The sequence below is a fragment of the Acromyrmex echinatior genome, chromosome 11, assembly GCF_024713525.1.
Source record: "Acromyrmex echinatior isolate Ae372 chromosome 11, ASM2471352v2, whole genome shotgun sequence".
Lineage (NCBI taxonomy): Eukaryota > Metazoa > Arthropoda > Insecta > Hymenoptera > Formicidae > Acromyrmex > Acromyrmex echinatior.
Window position 1 is genome coordinate 6,282,142 of NC_141862.1, and position 15,487 is coordinate 6,297,628.

At 31.1% G+C, this 15,487-nt stretch overlaps 1 protein-coding gene and 1 long non-coding RNA gene across 6 annotated transcripts in view; one reads left to right on the forward strand and one right to left on the reverse strand.

Annotated features, from left to right (window-relative positions):
* sick (sickie) overlaps positions 1-15,487 on the reverse strand; it is a 174,494-nt gene that overhangs the window by 48,836 nt on the left and 110,171 nt on the right. For all 5 annotated transcript variants that reach the window (XM_087411097.1, XM_087411095.1, XM_087411096.1 and 2 more), the window contains 3 exons: positions 11,581-11,728; positions 9,664-11,230; positions 8,786-9,168 (listed from right to left, as the gene is read on the reverse strand). In XM_087411097.1, coding sequence (XP_087267223.1) covers positions 8,786-9,168; positions 9,664-11,230; positions 11,581-11,728 — 2,098 coding nt within the window. The remainder of the gene's footprint in view (positions 1-8,785; positions 9,169-9,663; positions 11,231-11,580; positions 11,729-15,487) is intronic.
* Positions 806-6,990, forward strand: LOC105150347 (uncharacterized). The gene is made up of 4 exons (XR_846705.2): positions 806-3,864; positions 3,977-4,105; positions 4,903-5,292; positions 5,899-6,990. It is a non-coding gene; the product is annotated as an uncharacterized LOC105150347 (long non-coding RNA).

Below are 15,487 nucleotides of genomic sequence, written 5' to 3' on the forward strand. Positions count from 1 at the left end.
TAACATTAGAGTCACATTCATTATTAATTTCTTTAAGATTTTTATCTAAATTAGTTCTGTTTTCCAACGTTTTAATTCTATTATTTATTGTAGAAAATATAAACTTTAAAGGATAACCATTACTCAGAAACGTGTGAATTAATTCAGAGATGTTTTTTTCCTGAAATATAGGATGGGATAAGAATAGAATTCTATCAAATTGCCCAATAATAATGAGACAGGAAGGAAATATCATCTTCGATATTTATAAAAAACCCACCAATTCTGGGAGATATCTGAATTATTTTTCGAATCATCCGTTAGAACATAAAAGGGGAGTTATTATTGGGCAATTTGATAGAATTCTATTCTTATCCCATCCTATATTTCAGGAAAAAAACATCTCTGAATTAATTCACACGTTTCTGAGTAATGGTTATCCTTTAAAGTTTATATTTTCTACAATAAATAATAGAATTAAAACGTTGGAAAACAGAACTAATTTAGATAAAAATCTTAAAGAAATTAATAATGAATGTGACTCTAATGTTACTTCTAAAAAATTTTTCACGTTACCATATTTGGGCAAAGTTTCGGAAAAATTTAAAAAACTTTCTCATATGTACGGTTTTAATATAGCTTATAAACCAATGAATAAATTGAATACATTTATTAAGACAGGAAAGGATGCTTTGCCTAAGGATGACCAATGCGGAGTAGTTTATAAAATTAATTGCTTAAACTGTGAATCTTCTTATGTTGGCCAAACCAAAAGGAAATTAAAAACTCGGATTAAAGAACATAAGGCTGATATAAGAAAACCTTCTTCCGAAATTTCTGTGGTCTCACGTCACCGTATGAATGAGATGCATGAATTAGATTGGGATAATATAAGAATTTTAGATAGAGAACAATCTTTAGCGAAAAGAAGAATTTCGGAAATGATACATATAAAAAAACAATCAAGTGGTATCAATAAGCAAAGTGACACGGAAGGTTTGCCTGAGGTTTATTTTCCTCTTCTAAAAAAGGATGTCTCTTTCTGTTAATAAACAATTCTAGAACTTTCTAAAAATTTTGACTCAGATATATAAACAGTGGTAAAATATATGATAGGACAAATAACAACACATAATGTCACGACAAAATTCTAACTGTGTAAAAGAAATATTCGAGATTCATCGTTTGGTTTTTTTGCTGTAAAACAGGTAATGATTCTTTTTCTTTATATTCTGACTAGAAGATTTTAATATATATAATTTCATTTAGAATCAGGAAATTCTTGTTCTACACTTTTCTTGATATGACAATTGACCGTGTAACATTACTGCATGAAGCATCTTCACATACAAAAGAACATGTTTATTTAATTACAACTCTCGACTGTTGAATTTAATGTCAACTAGATGTAACTCTGCGTTTTAAGAATATTATTGAATTACTGAAGATGGCCAGATTGTGGCCGAAACGTTTAATGTTTTAATGAATGTAATAATAATTAAATATCACAAACTATAACTTGTGCTGTGGTTTTTTATGCTCTTATTTTTTATATGTGTTTAAGATTATTATTTTTATCTGTTACTTTCAAGTTTTAATATGCTAAATCGATATAGTAAACTGTAAGAAACGTATACTCATTTTCACCAATGTAGTTTAATTTTCATTTCGATTTAATTAAGTCTTCATCTTTTCGAAAAATTAGAAAAAGTAAGTTGAATTGAGATTAAAGTGAATCTATATTGGTAGAAATGGGCATTAAGATTTTTAATTTTGTGATTAATTTGTGGTTAAACTTAACCTATTGATAATGTAAAAATTGTATTCTTCTTGCTATAGTTAAATCAGTAGTTTTGAGAGACTTTTAAAGCTATCACACTACAAAACCATTCATCTGGTATTAATCATCGCTAAAAAAAAACATAATTTTTATATTAACAAGTTAAATGAGATTCAGTTTAAACCTAGTTTTCTAGTTAATTAACTAGAAAATGAGAACTGGACCTTACCATCCTTTCATCAATAGTGATCAGAATTTTTTTTGTTACATTAGCTTTTGAATTGTATCATTTTCGTGATCAATGAGCTCGCTGATCACTTGGTACAGATTAAATATTTGCAGAAAGCTTCCTAACTAGTGACGGAACTTTCAAGTATGCGTGCGTAACTTTGCTCTTATAGGAAACTTAGACTATGAACTGAAACTTCAAATGTCATTTCTTGAATTCATTACTCGAAACTTCCTGATTACAAGAACAATTAGCATCAATAATTAAAAAGTTGCCAGCGACGGAGGATAAATCCGAGAAAGGAAAGCCTCGCGAAAATCATTTATGAATGCAAGAAACAAAGTTCTGACTTTCCTAGGACGTCATTGTAATCATAGTACTATGCTGAAGTTTAATTTAATTTGTCTTTGAGGAGAAGGGGAAAGCAACCATAAATTGATAAAGAAAAGGATAATTTTTCAGAAAATAAATTCTCTATAATTTATTTTTTAATTTTTAATGCTTCAACTTTTAACGAATTAATTTTAAATTCATATTAATTAAAAAATTTACCTTTATAACAAAACATTTTTTAACATCGCGACGAGAATTTCATCGAGTCCTAACGTCATATCTAACTTCGAGATACTATTTTATATACTGTAACAGAATTTGGCAAAGAAAAAAAAATATCTTCCTCTGTATATATAGAAAAGTTATCTTGTGAGAAACTCACGCGATTTTAGTCATCGCAAAGTTTGTAACTAGGATTTAGAGAAGAATCTTTTAGAAAATAACTATCACAAAAGCAAAATAGCATATAATAAAAAAAAAACTTAGATAAATGTGTTATATCATTGTGTTATTAAATTACTATTATAAAGATTCGAAAATAATGAATTGAAAATAATAATAATTAATAAATATTAAATAGTTTCCATTTTCTAAAAAAGTAGATTTCTCAAGTTTTAAGTTTTAAGTTTCAAGTCTCAAGTTCTACTTATTACAGAAACGACGTATGTAGTGTGTCAAATTTGTACTATTTTTTGTCATAAATTACACCTAGAATTTATAACAAGGAATACAAAGACAAGAAAGTGTCTTTTAATATTTTTTTATTGAATTTCAATTAATAAAAAATTTTGATTGAACTTCCTTTATCATCACAAATAAACGCTAAACTACTTTTTGTTTAAGAAAACGCAATATATTTATGCCATTTAAAAGCCCTTCCAATTTTTCCATCTTCCACACCCCGTCTTCATCCCCGTAGTCAACGTTTCAAACCGGTAGAAAGCTTTGAACAAACAGGAACACGAGATTACCGTTCAGCTTGAGCCGCCGCGTTTCCTCCAACGAATTCCGAATATCTTTCTTGGTCTTCCACCCTTGCTATTTAGGACACTGTCACACTGAGGAAATCAAAAGAAACTATCCCGAACGACGGTTTCATCGCAAATGAAGCCGAAATGAAAATTATCACCGGTAACTTTGCGTATATTTGACGTTGACGTCGATGAGGACGACACTCCCCACCCTCGACGGTTCAGCACGTACTCTCTTGCCTCCGTCGTTGGGAAAGCAACCCCGCCGCGAGACAACCCCTCGAACCGCCCTGGAAATAACACACCGACACCGTCAGATCGCGCCACCGCGCAGCGACGTCGAATCGATCGCCATGACGTCACGGCGTCCACGCAAGCGTCGCAACTACTGCGAATAAATATTGTTCGTTTCGTCTCCGCTACTTCGTCTACTAGATGAATGGACCTTGCGTTCTGAGAAGTGTCTAAAGAGTCTCTAATAATGTTCACATTTTTATGGTGATAAAATATACCTAAATATTCGAAGAAAGAAAAAAGATCATAAATATAATAATTCTGGCATATAAAGGAAGGTGCGAAAAAAGGCTATTTATAGCCTAGAAATGCAGAATCTAAATTAATCATTATGAAAACTATTCATGCGATCCTCTAAAAAATAAAAAATAACAATTATTTAACCACCAGGTATGGATATGGGGAAAATTCTAAAAATTGAAATTTATTATTGTGCTGAAATAGTCATATGCATGAGTGTTTTTAAATTTTGATTGGACCCTTTAAAATAAAATCAATTGCACATTTATGTATTGAAAGGTGAGTAGTAAGTATAAAGAATATGATTTTTTAGTTCACATAAGATACAGGATGTCCCGTTTAAGTCTCCATTTAAATGTTCCCAGTAAATATTTCAAAAGATCTGAAAGATATGAAAAAATGTTTCAAATAAAAGTTGTATAAAATAAAAGGGAACAAATAATAATATTAATTAAAAAAAAAATTTTTTTAAAGTTATACTAAGGTTATTACCATTTAAAAAAATAAAATATATAATTTTTTAACGTAATATATAATAATATCTCTAATTATTCTGCATTAAAAGTGTTAAAATAGAATTATCAAAAAATTAATAATTTAAGAGACATTTTATATTTTATATTAAAATATATCAGAATGAAATATTAAAACATGAAAATTATTGATTTAAAAAAAATTCTATTTTAATAATTTAATATGCAAAATAATTAAAAAAATTATAATATATTAAAAAATTATATAGAATTCCATTTTTTTAAAATGACAATGATACGATTTAATATGTAAAACTAATTATTTAAAAATTAATTTTACTATTATTCATCCCTTTTTACAAACCATATATAATTTTTATCTGAAATGGCTTTTCATATCTTTCATATTTTTCAAAATATTTGTATAGGACAAATAAATGGAACGTTTAAAAAAAACGGACACACACACTCTCTCTCTCTCTCTCTCTCTCTCTCTCTCTCTCTCTCTCTCTCTCACATTATGTGAACCATAATAAATCATATTTCTCTAGATTTATTATTCACTTTCCAACACATAAATGTGCAACTGATTTTATTTTAAAGGACACAAAATTAAAAACTTACATGACTATTTCAACAATCAATATGCGGCATCATCATCTCATCACCAGAATGCACGAGGGCAAGGAAAAGGCATGCGTCACATCACAATCAGCTTCTGCAGTGCGGAAAGGAGTCGCAGGACAATGCTGAGAGGCTGCTGTCAGGACGGACAAAAGCGCTTATCTTTTTGCATACGCTATATATGTAACAGCCTGGTTTGCCATGTCTCGCTCCGCCCGTGCTGCGCATCCAAGAATATAGCGGGAACATACGCTAAATGCGAGCTTTCTGCTTCAAAGGACATAACCGAAAGTTATCAATGATAACTGTGATATCAAAGCAAATATAATACACCACTGTGTGTCAAAATAAAAGGAAAATACGTTATAAGTAAGCTAAAATTGAAGAAGAATAATTATTTTTATTATATGTATAAAAAAGATGGAAATAAACAAAATTTTGATAAAAAAAATAGATATGATTACAATAGAAAAATATTAAAATTAATGATCATTATAAATTCATTATGAAAAAGACTCATTTATATAATAAAGATTATTATAATTATTGTATTATTTTATACAGTAGCTAATTTTAAAAAATTATGTAAAATAATTTAAAAAATGAAAAAGACAAAGGCGCTATCGTGAATTGATATTTTTAATGTCGAATGATATGATGCATGTATATTATCTATTAAAATAAATATTAATAAATAATTCTGATATTAATAAATAATATAGCAGGAATCATTGTCAATAATTCTCAATATATTTTGTTTCGTATAACATGCTATACGATTTATCACAAACGAAATATTCTGACGAAAGTACTGTTCTTTTTTAAAATCATTGTCTGAATATATGTGTATAAAATACAGCTATATTCGATCCTTTTATCTTTAAATATATTTAGACAGGTTTTTTCGATAGCAAGAGAAAGCTTTCGCAAGATCGTACGATAATCGTCGGAATATGCCAAACGTCTTTGTTGCAGATTGTACGGAGCTTTCCTCGATGATGGTGATGAGGGTCGTGGAAGGATTTCAGGACTGAGTATATTGAATTTCTGAAAAGCGCGTCGAGTTTCAAGCGGATGATACGCGCCGCGGGCTCGATTATGCCGAAGCAAGTTAGGCGAAGGGATCCACCTTCAGGCGCGCTTCTACAACGTATGATGGCAAACAACATCTTGTATAGTGCATGATACTACCTGAGTAAAATTCTTTCTTAATTATTAAATATGCAAGAAAAAAATATTTAAGAATCAAATAAATAAAAAAAATTTGAATGTTCCTATTCGCACGCAATTGATAATGGGCTGCGAGCTTTGAATATGTTAATCAAAATAAGACGTATTTATTTTTGTTTTATAAGTACATATATGTTAAAGAAATAAACATACCTGTCCTCCGGAACGAAATCAATTTTTTATGTTTTTCAAGTATTAATATATCAAAAAGGATAAACAAATTTTTTAACCAAAAATTTGAAAGGCACTGTATAAAAGAATGTTTGATTTTTCTGGAAATATTTTTCAAAATTTGTATTTTTCATTATATATCTTTTTATCATTAATGATTTTAAGATTTCATTCTATGCTGATTTCAAAGTTCTTTACTTCACGAACTTTAATTTCAGCGATAGAATTTTGATAAAACAGTGGATATTTATATGGAGAAAATTGTTTTCTCGGATTAATCGAATGATTGACCATATTTTAATTCGATCGTGGTAAAAGCAGTCCATGAAGCGCTGAGTAATTAAAAGTGTCTCCGGAATTAACCTCGTGAATTTTGTCTAATTAGTTAGATCTCATGGCAGTGTCATATCTTTCTCACAATGCTTGAGTCATTTGATGGGCGTGCGAACAGCGCGAATAGATTACCAAAAGTGTTCATTATCAAATCAAATATAAATTTTAATTAGATCAAAGAATATAATTATCTTAAGGAAAAAGGACATTTAGTGGTGGATATAAATTCAGTATTAGATTCGATCGAAATATTAGTGCTGCAATAGATGTATAAGAAATTTGCATGGCAAAAAAATAAAAAAAAATACGTGCATATGATCATTACAAAGAAAATATATTCTGTGTTGTAGAAGAATACCTTTGCTTCGTTTCCGCATTTCTCTAATGAATTCGGCTTACTACTTGAAATCTTAATTTGAATGTACACAGTCCAGAGCTTTGCTAATAATAAAGCTCTCTCTCTCTCTCTCTCTCTCTCTCTCTCTCGGTCAAACTTGAGTATTTCGTTGCACGGAGAGAGCAGCACGGGCGTGGCGGAGCGTAATAAACGAGTCACGACACGAATCCACTTTGTGTACCGGACAACGTTTAAACTTTGTCTAAAATAGAAAGTGCCTCTATACTATAAATGCACTTAGAACGCAGAAAGTTATAATCTTTAATCGAACAAGAATTATAAGTTAAAATAAAATTTTAAAGAAAGATTAAATAATTTTTCACATAATGTGACAACAATTAATTTTATAAAAATATTTAGTACTATATGTATGAACATTTTTGATATTAATTCTATTATGAAAAAATTCTATTTATATGGCGCGAGATAATAATCGTAAATGCTTTTTATTTATTTGAATAATAATTTTAACGAAGATTTATGTACGATGTATCAAAGACTGGCAGATGTAAGACTTCGCGAGGGTGACGGGCTTTTCACCGAAAAGCTCGCGAGAGGCTTAGACCCGAGCTTTCTTGATCAATACTCGACGCGCGCTCGGCGTCGACTACGCGGCGTTAATTTATCGTCACTCTCTTGCGCGGGCAAACGTCGTATATTTTCGCATTTTCTTCATCCATATTTCATTCGATAAAAAATAATCCATACGATCAGCAATCCGGCAAACTTTCGCGACACACGCCTCGCACGTGTCATGAATTGCATGGTACGCAAAGTTCAACCCTGACAAAGCTTCTTAAATTTTTTTTCTCGCAACAATTTGATTTGTTATCGATTTTCTGAAATCTCGACAGTAATTTGATACAATATTGATAGAAATTTAAAAGCAACATTACTTTTAAACGTGTTACATTATAGCAGATTATGTTCTATTCTCTTGTTATTACTAGTATTAATTTATTATTATAACAATTATTATTATTATCGTGCATATACATATATATATATATATATATATATACACATATATAATGATAATAATAATTGTTATGATAATAAATTGATATTACCTGGATAGAAAAATAATGTTTTGATTATAATATCATTCTATACACAATACTCTTGAGACTTCCACGAGTTATCTCTTTCATTTCTATCCATTTCTATCCATTCTTAAAATAGATTTGGACACGGAGATAACCCGCGAAACGCATAGTTTTTGTATCATTAGGGGAGACCGGGGCTAAGCTGGCATTTAAATTTTGAGTGGCAAAATTTTATATATCTTATGAATTCGCAATTTATATTGTAGATGACATTTCCTGTGTTTTCTTTACCAACAAAGTTTAGTTAGTTTAGGCGCCGCGTTATTATATTTAGGCAGTCAAACGTGTTTTCGATAGTCAAAAGTAATTTTTGAGATTTCATTTTTTGAATCACATTATTTTTTTGTGTATATGAATAAATAAAGCTGCAAACACTAAAACTTTTTATTGCCATCTTATAGTCTTATAATTACTCTACAAAACGCTAATAATTATTTGACTAAAATCGTTTATTTTGTTATTGAAAATTGCAATTGAAGAAAAGGGTGCCCACTTAGATCCGATTTCCCCTACATATTAAAATATTATAAATTCATGAAACGATTTATCAAGAATAAAATTTTAATTAATTATTGGTGTTTTCCAATTATGTCCAAAAAAATAAAGAAAAATTAGAAGGTCTTACCTGTCATGTTCGTGATCAATCCTTCCATAAGAAGGATTAATTCTGCGAGCGTATAGGGATGCGCCACCCTCAGACATGTATCCGTCGCATAGGTCCGAAAGGGTTCTACTGCCAACACTCATGCCACCTCCGCGCAGCACTTCACCGTCGCTCAGATAACCAGAAGCGACGTCTACGTCGGTGTAATCGTGGTGACCACCAACATGATGATGCGACGATGAATGCAGGACGGTGTACTGTCGTGTTGTAGTACGGCTCGGTAGAGTTTGTAAGCCTCGAGCCCCAGGCGTGTATCCACGCAGAAGAGGTTGCATAGGTTTTACAGTCATCTCGGCTTCATCGTCTGCTAGAGTACCACCGCATGTCGAATTTTCCGACAGCACCTTCAAAAAGAAAAATAAAAGACATACTTAAATAATTTTATATTTTTTAATTTTTTATTTTAATTTTCGTATTTATCAAACTTTAAATTTAATTTTACTTCAATTTTGAATAGTCTATGACATATCTTAGATTTATATCTTAAATTTGGCTTAGTCATTTTTATATTGAAGAAGATAATTAATATAGCGGAAAAGAACATTTAAAAAAAAACATTTAAAAAATTTTAGAATTATCTAGACTAAGAAAATAATTTTAAAAATCTAGAGTTTAAAAAGTAATCTAAAATTTAAGAAAATAATAATTATAAATCAAGAATCTATCAAGTTTCTTTCAAAGAATTTTTTAAAATTTTTCTTTGACGTTTATTTATGATTAAATATATATTAAATATATATTAAACGAACAATTTTATAAATATTTGTATAGATATTATTATGATTATATCTTCCGGTTTTATTCGATATCCATCATCTAAGAAAAATTCCAAAACTGACCTTTTCCATTTGTTCAAACGTAGTGTCGATCTTCCGGTTAGGAATTGTTTTAATTTCGCTACCACTCTCACTGCTTGGCCTATAAATCACACTACTATCGCTCGAATTACTCTGCCCGGTGCTGTTAGAATTGCTATGCGAGCTGTCGGACATAAGATCCGAAATACTCGGCATCGGTGACACCATCGCTACTGTATTAGGATCGAGTTTGCGATGAAGAGTATCGCCGCTCTTCGGTTTTGTCGGTGTTGGCATTCCGCTGAGCGTGCTATTGTCTTTCGATGGTTTCGATGTACCTTTCACAAGAGCAGTAGGTTTTGGGATGCTAGAACCCGGACTAAGCCCGGCCGGGTTCGGACCGTGAAGAGGACTATTCGAACTTGCTAACGGTTTACTAGACCCAAAGTTCAGATTGTTTTGCGTGGATATACTCATTAGTCCATCTTCAGTATTAGTTAATTTTTCATCAGCTACTGAGTTAACACAATTAATTGTCATAGAATCTTGTTTATCGTTATTGGAAGTTTCGATAGATTCTATTTCTTCCTTACAAATAACCTTCTCCTGACTTGATACTCGAGTCTTCGATGAATTAAAACTTTCCATTTCTGATTGCTGTTCATGATTAACTTCTAACACTTCTGGTTCTTTTTGTTTTGCCGTAAGATCTTTGCCATCTGATAGATTTGCCTGATTCATGGTTAGAGTGCGATTAAAAGTATCGTTCTCATGAACAAGAGTCTCCCCCGTTTCGGATGGCTTAATAATACCATTGGTATTTGCCAGAATAGCTTTCTGCATCATAAAATCTTTGTTCAGACCATTCGGCGGTGGTTTCACACTTTGTAAATAAATTTTTGGATCCGATATCTTGCCTGGAAGCTCCATTTTGGGTCGGGGTGAAAGTTTCGTTGTCGTGAGTTCGTTCCTCAAGTTCACGTTTTTGGTATCTTGAAGATTAATTTGTCTAGGTGGCGTTAGGACGGAAGGATTTGGTTTAGGAGGTTGCACTATCGGTTGCTTTACCAGTTCCTGAAGAGTCGATGTTTTCCTGTCACTTGATAATTTGGTGCTGATAGCTTTACTAGCAATTTTAACATCTTGCTCTACAACCGGATTATTATAGAGTGTTGTTAGTTTCTCCGAGGAGCTTGGCGGACCTTTGCTCGTGCGCGCAATCTTACTCTGGGCCTTGCTTTGCTCCTTTCTGCCTGTTTTTGGACTGGCCTGCTTTGTTGGTTTAGCCGATTGCAGTTTTGATTTCAACGCGCGACTTTTTGGCGATTCTTGAGTTTGGGTCTTACTTTGATCGCACAAGGAAGTTGAACTGTCTGAATGTTCAGATCGAGCTGAAGAAAATCCGGAAGAACTGGAAGTGCGTTTTGAAACCCCCGATGAAGTCTTTCCTCGTTCTTGATTTTTATCTTTATTATTGAAAAGTTTAAATTTATCCAATACAGAATTCTTATTTGGCTGAGGTGCTGGGACAGTATTTCCAGAATACGGTAAGGCTTGTTGTTGGGTCCTCAAACCTCCATTGGGTCGGCCTACTGTGGATGCTCGAGGACTGCAAATTATAAAAATTCAAATTAGAAACAGAAAAAATATCTAGAAAATTTTTTAATTATTCAAAAATATAAATACAGGTCGCAAATGTTTTTCTAACTAAAGTAAAGATTTTAAATAATATTAAAAATTATGTATAATACTTCCAGCAATAAATTACATTTTCTGCAATTAGTAGGTACAAATGCATTTAAAAAAAAAATCTTAATTTTTTTTATTACATTAATTTTTATTCTCTAATAATTAATTTTTAATTTTTAATAATTAAAATAATAATAAAATTCAATGACAATTAATAACCGCATGATCACAATGTAAAAGTATAATATTTATCTTTTTAACGTATTTTACCTCGGCGTAGTGGGTTGTCGATTCGGATTCTGACTTCTAGGTTGCGGAATGAATGAAAGACCACCCTGAGATGGTTGTTGTTGACTCGGGCTAGTGCTTCTAGAACTGCTCGCGCTACCCACGCCGCCATTCCCGTGTTTTAGACCACCTAAGATAATAGGGAATTATTAATTAATATCAGAATATTATTTTGCTATTTATATGTATTTTTTATTAAAAAAAAAAAGAAAAAAGATATTTCATATATATTTGTTATAGTATTCATATGACCATATATATTTGTTATATATTGTAGTATTCGCCTTGCGTCGTTCAGAGTCGCCCGGCGTTACCCGAAATTGCCTGGCATCGCCTAGAATCGCTCGGAGTCGCGTCACTTATATTTAACTAGTTACAGAGATCTAAAGATAATTCTGTTAGATCATCAAAATAATTATCTAGAATTAACCTAAGCCTAATGATAGTATTGCAAAAAGTTTTAATATTTTAGCAACCAATTTAAATATTCTATATAATTATTTTCTGATGGTTCAACAAAATTAGTTTCAAATTTGTATCTAGCTATAAATGTTTAAATATTTCAACAAAACCATTTTTTTCGTATAATATTTGCAAAATATAATGCAAGTTCAGTGAAAAGAATATCTGAAATAGTTTTCTTAATTTTATGTAAATAATAAAATTTAATGTGTAACTATTATAACACAATAGTACTTTTATTAAAAAATTCAACTGAATGACTTAATAATAGAAGTTAATTATATTCTAATGTAAAACATGTCTGTTCTTATGTTCATTTCTCCTATTGAGTTTAATGAAGCAAAAGAGCAATGAATTATGGCTGTTTTTTTTTATAACTGCAAAACATATTGTTATTTGAGTAGGTATACCAATAAGACGTTAATAATTGGCCGCGTCATTAAATGCGCACAGTCGCGCGGCTGTTGCAGCAGCCCACTCGCTGCATATGCATTCGAATGGTGCAATGTACGGTACAGCTCACCGTAGACAAAATAAACCATTCGTGTTTACCGAGAGCGAGAAGATTAATCCACTACCTCATACTACCACCCGATTCGCTCCTCTCTGGTAATCGTAGACGTTGTTTCTGTCAAATAATCCGCGTCAGTACGCAATTTGTTGAGCGAGCGATATCTCGAAACCAAGTTATTAAATACCAGTTATTAATTATGCAGACTGTATATGAGCTAGTGAATTTAATAAAAGGTTAGTGATTTTAAATCTGAATAATTTAATTTTAGACCGAAGAAACATTTGAAATAAATTTCAAAATAATATCGTAACAACGTATAAATTGTATAATTTTGTAAAATTATTATTTAATCGGAATGATTTTAATTATTCTAATTATATTATGAAAATTTTTTTAATTTGCTTTTGTTTGATTCATTTTCTATATAAAAATTATTTTTGTTATAAATACATCTACAAAAATAGAAATAATAAAAAAAAATTGAATTTTTCAATTCCTTGATGGTTTATCATTTCGAAATCGCATGCGTTGACAAGCATTCGCTTTTCTTGATTGACCCCCTCGACAGTGATTTGCAGTAGTTACAAGTACCTAATTCGTCAACTACCTCAATTGTCCTTGCGTACGTGACACAAATGTGGTTGACACGGATAAAAGTGCTCGGCGAAGCAGAAATTTTTTGATATGACCAACACAACCTTTTATCGCGTTTTGATGCGGCTATATCTCGTTTAATTAATTTAATACACATTGCGAATTAGTTCTAATTGTAGCAGAAGAAAATTCTTCTTCAGTCTATTACATATATGCCAAATTTAAATTATTATATTTAATTATAAATTATTAAGTCTCGATAAAAATTAAATTAATTTGAAGATTCATTCTCATATTAAAAAAAAAACATTGTTTCGAAATAAAGCCGGATTCCAGTCATTTACATATGGGATTAAACAAAGACATCCGTTTAATCCACGTCAGTGAGTAAAAATCAAATCTGTGTTCAAAGCAGCTCTATCGAAAATCGCCAGTCATGGGGTGTCGTAATGAATTCGATTCTTTTTTTTATCTAGTACACAAAGGAGGAGGAAAAGAGATATAGTTTAGGGGAGTTAAAACGTGACTAGGCATTCACTCGTCTGTCACAAGAATGATTCATCACGCGAAACGATCGATCTGTCGCGATATTAGTGACAGCCGTGCACTAAAAATTTCCGAGGTAGAATCAGAGACGAATGTTCTTTTTGATTATACAATACTAATATTTTGTCTAATAGAAAAATGTATCCAAGAAGATTTGAAATTGGAAAATAATGCTATGAATTTCTTTATGACAAGATAATAAATAGAAATACTTAAAAATAAATAATAAAAATAGAAATAACTATAATAGAGAGAGATTATATTTATTATATAAAGAATTCTTTACAAAAGGATTTTGATTGAAATGTTATATGTATAAATAAAGAATTTTCTTTCTGAAAATTTTAATTGATAGAACGTTTAATATGAGAATTTTCATAAATTTTTAATTAAAAAAATATCCTACCGCCATAGGTAGCTCCTTGCGATATAGATTCAAGATTTCAAATAGACGAATCTTGATCTCTGGAATATCCTGAATAAAAATAGGAATTTTGTCTGCAGAGAATTTCTTACGAGAGGATCAATGATCGTGACTGCACTCATTCACTCACTTCACTGAGACTAACGTTTAGCGCTCACGCGTCCCCTCTGTTATTCTCTCATTGTTCCTTCCGTCCGAGATAAGACAATATCAGCCTACGTAAAAACGTAAAGGAACGACTGATTTCCATAATCGATAGGCTATTGAGCATCAGCCATTATCAATTGTTTGTCACTAATTGTGCAATACCGTAAGATGATAAAGCACTCTAAAATTATCTCTAAAAATTATCTCTAATAATTTTACGATACGTACAACATTCAATAAAATCATAAAAATTGTAATACAATTTAAATATTTTTGTAAACACTTTATAAGTCTAATTATAAACACATAGATAATTTCTTTAAAAGTTAAAGAAAGTTTTGAGAAATGACTTTTACAATTTTATCTATTTTTATAAAGTTTCGAACAATCACAGAAATAATGATATAACAGACAGAATTCTAAAATTTTTATAACATTCTACAAAGCGAATTAACTGATAATTAACTGTAACTATCATTCGAATAGAACGCTTTAAAAATAATTTTCAACTTCCAAGGACAATATAATTCAGAATATAATATCAGCGTTTGAAATTACGCTGTTCAAAACTAACAATAAGTAATATAAGTATGTTGCAGTTGGCGTCCTTTCACAGTCACTCGCGCGCGTAAACTCGTACTTACGTTTTATACGAGCTCATATACTTCCATTATAGTCTCCTCGGGACCTCCTAGCCCCTTTGTTTCAAGAGTGCTTCGGAGTATAAGAGAATCGCTACAACGGTGCACCAGCGTGGCACATAGGGGCATCCGTTTCATGGTACGTGTGCACTTACACACATATGCGTGCATTAGGAGCGCGATTGACAGACCAAGATGATTACCTACATCAGCGATAAGCCCTAAACTTATCATTATATATACACAATACATTTGTGCGCGTGTGTATCGTACTAATATTATTATATCTTATTATTATATTTAATTTATAAAATCGTACTACATATTTATTCTCTCTCATATATTTCAATTTTCAACTAGAATATAATTGTGTAAATTCGCCGCTTCGGTTTTACTTTCAATTTTGCAAAAATTTTAGAATCGATTAGTTCGCCCCTTCTAGAAATCTCTTTTCGCCCTCAATATAATTTACGAAATGTGTCTCGGGCCTTATCTGGACCATAACTTGAGACGTGCGGAAGTGAAATGGAACGCGATATTGCGTGTCGAGAATTTATTTGT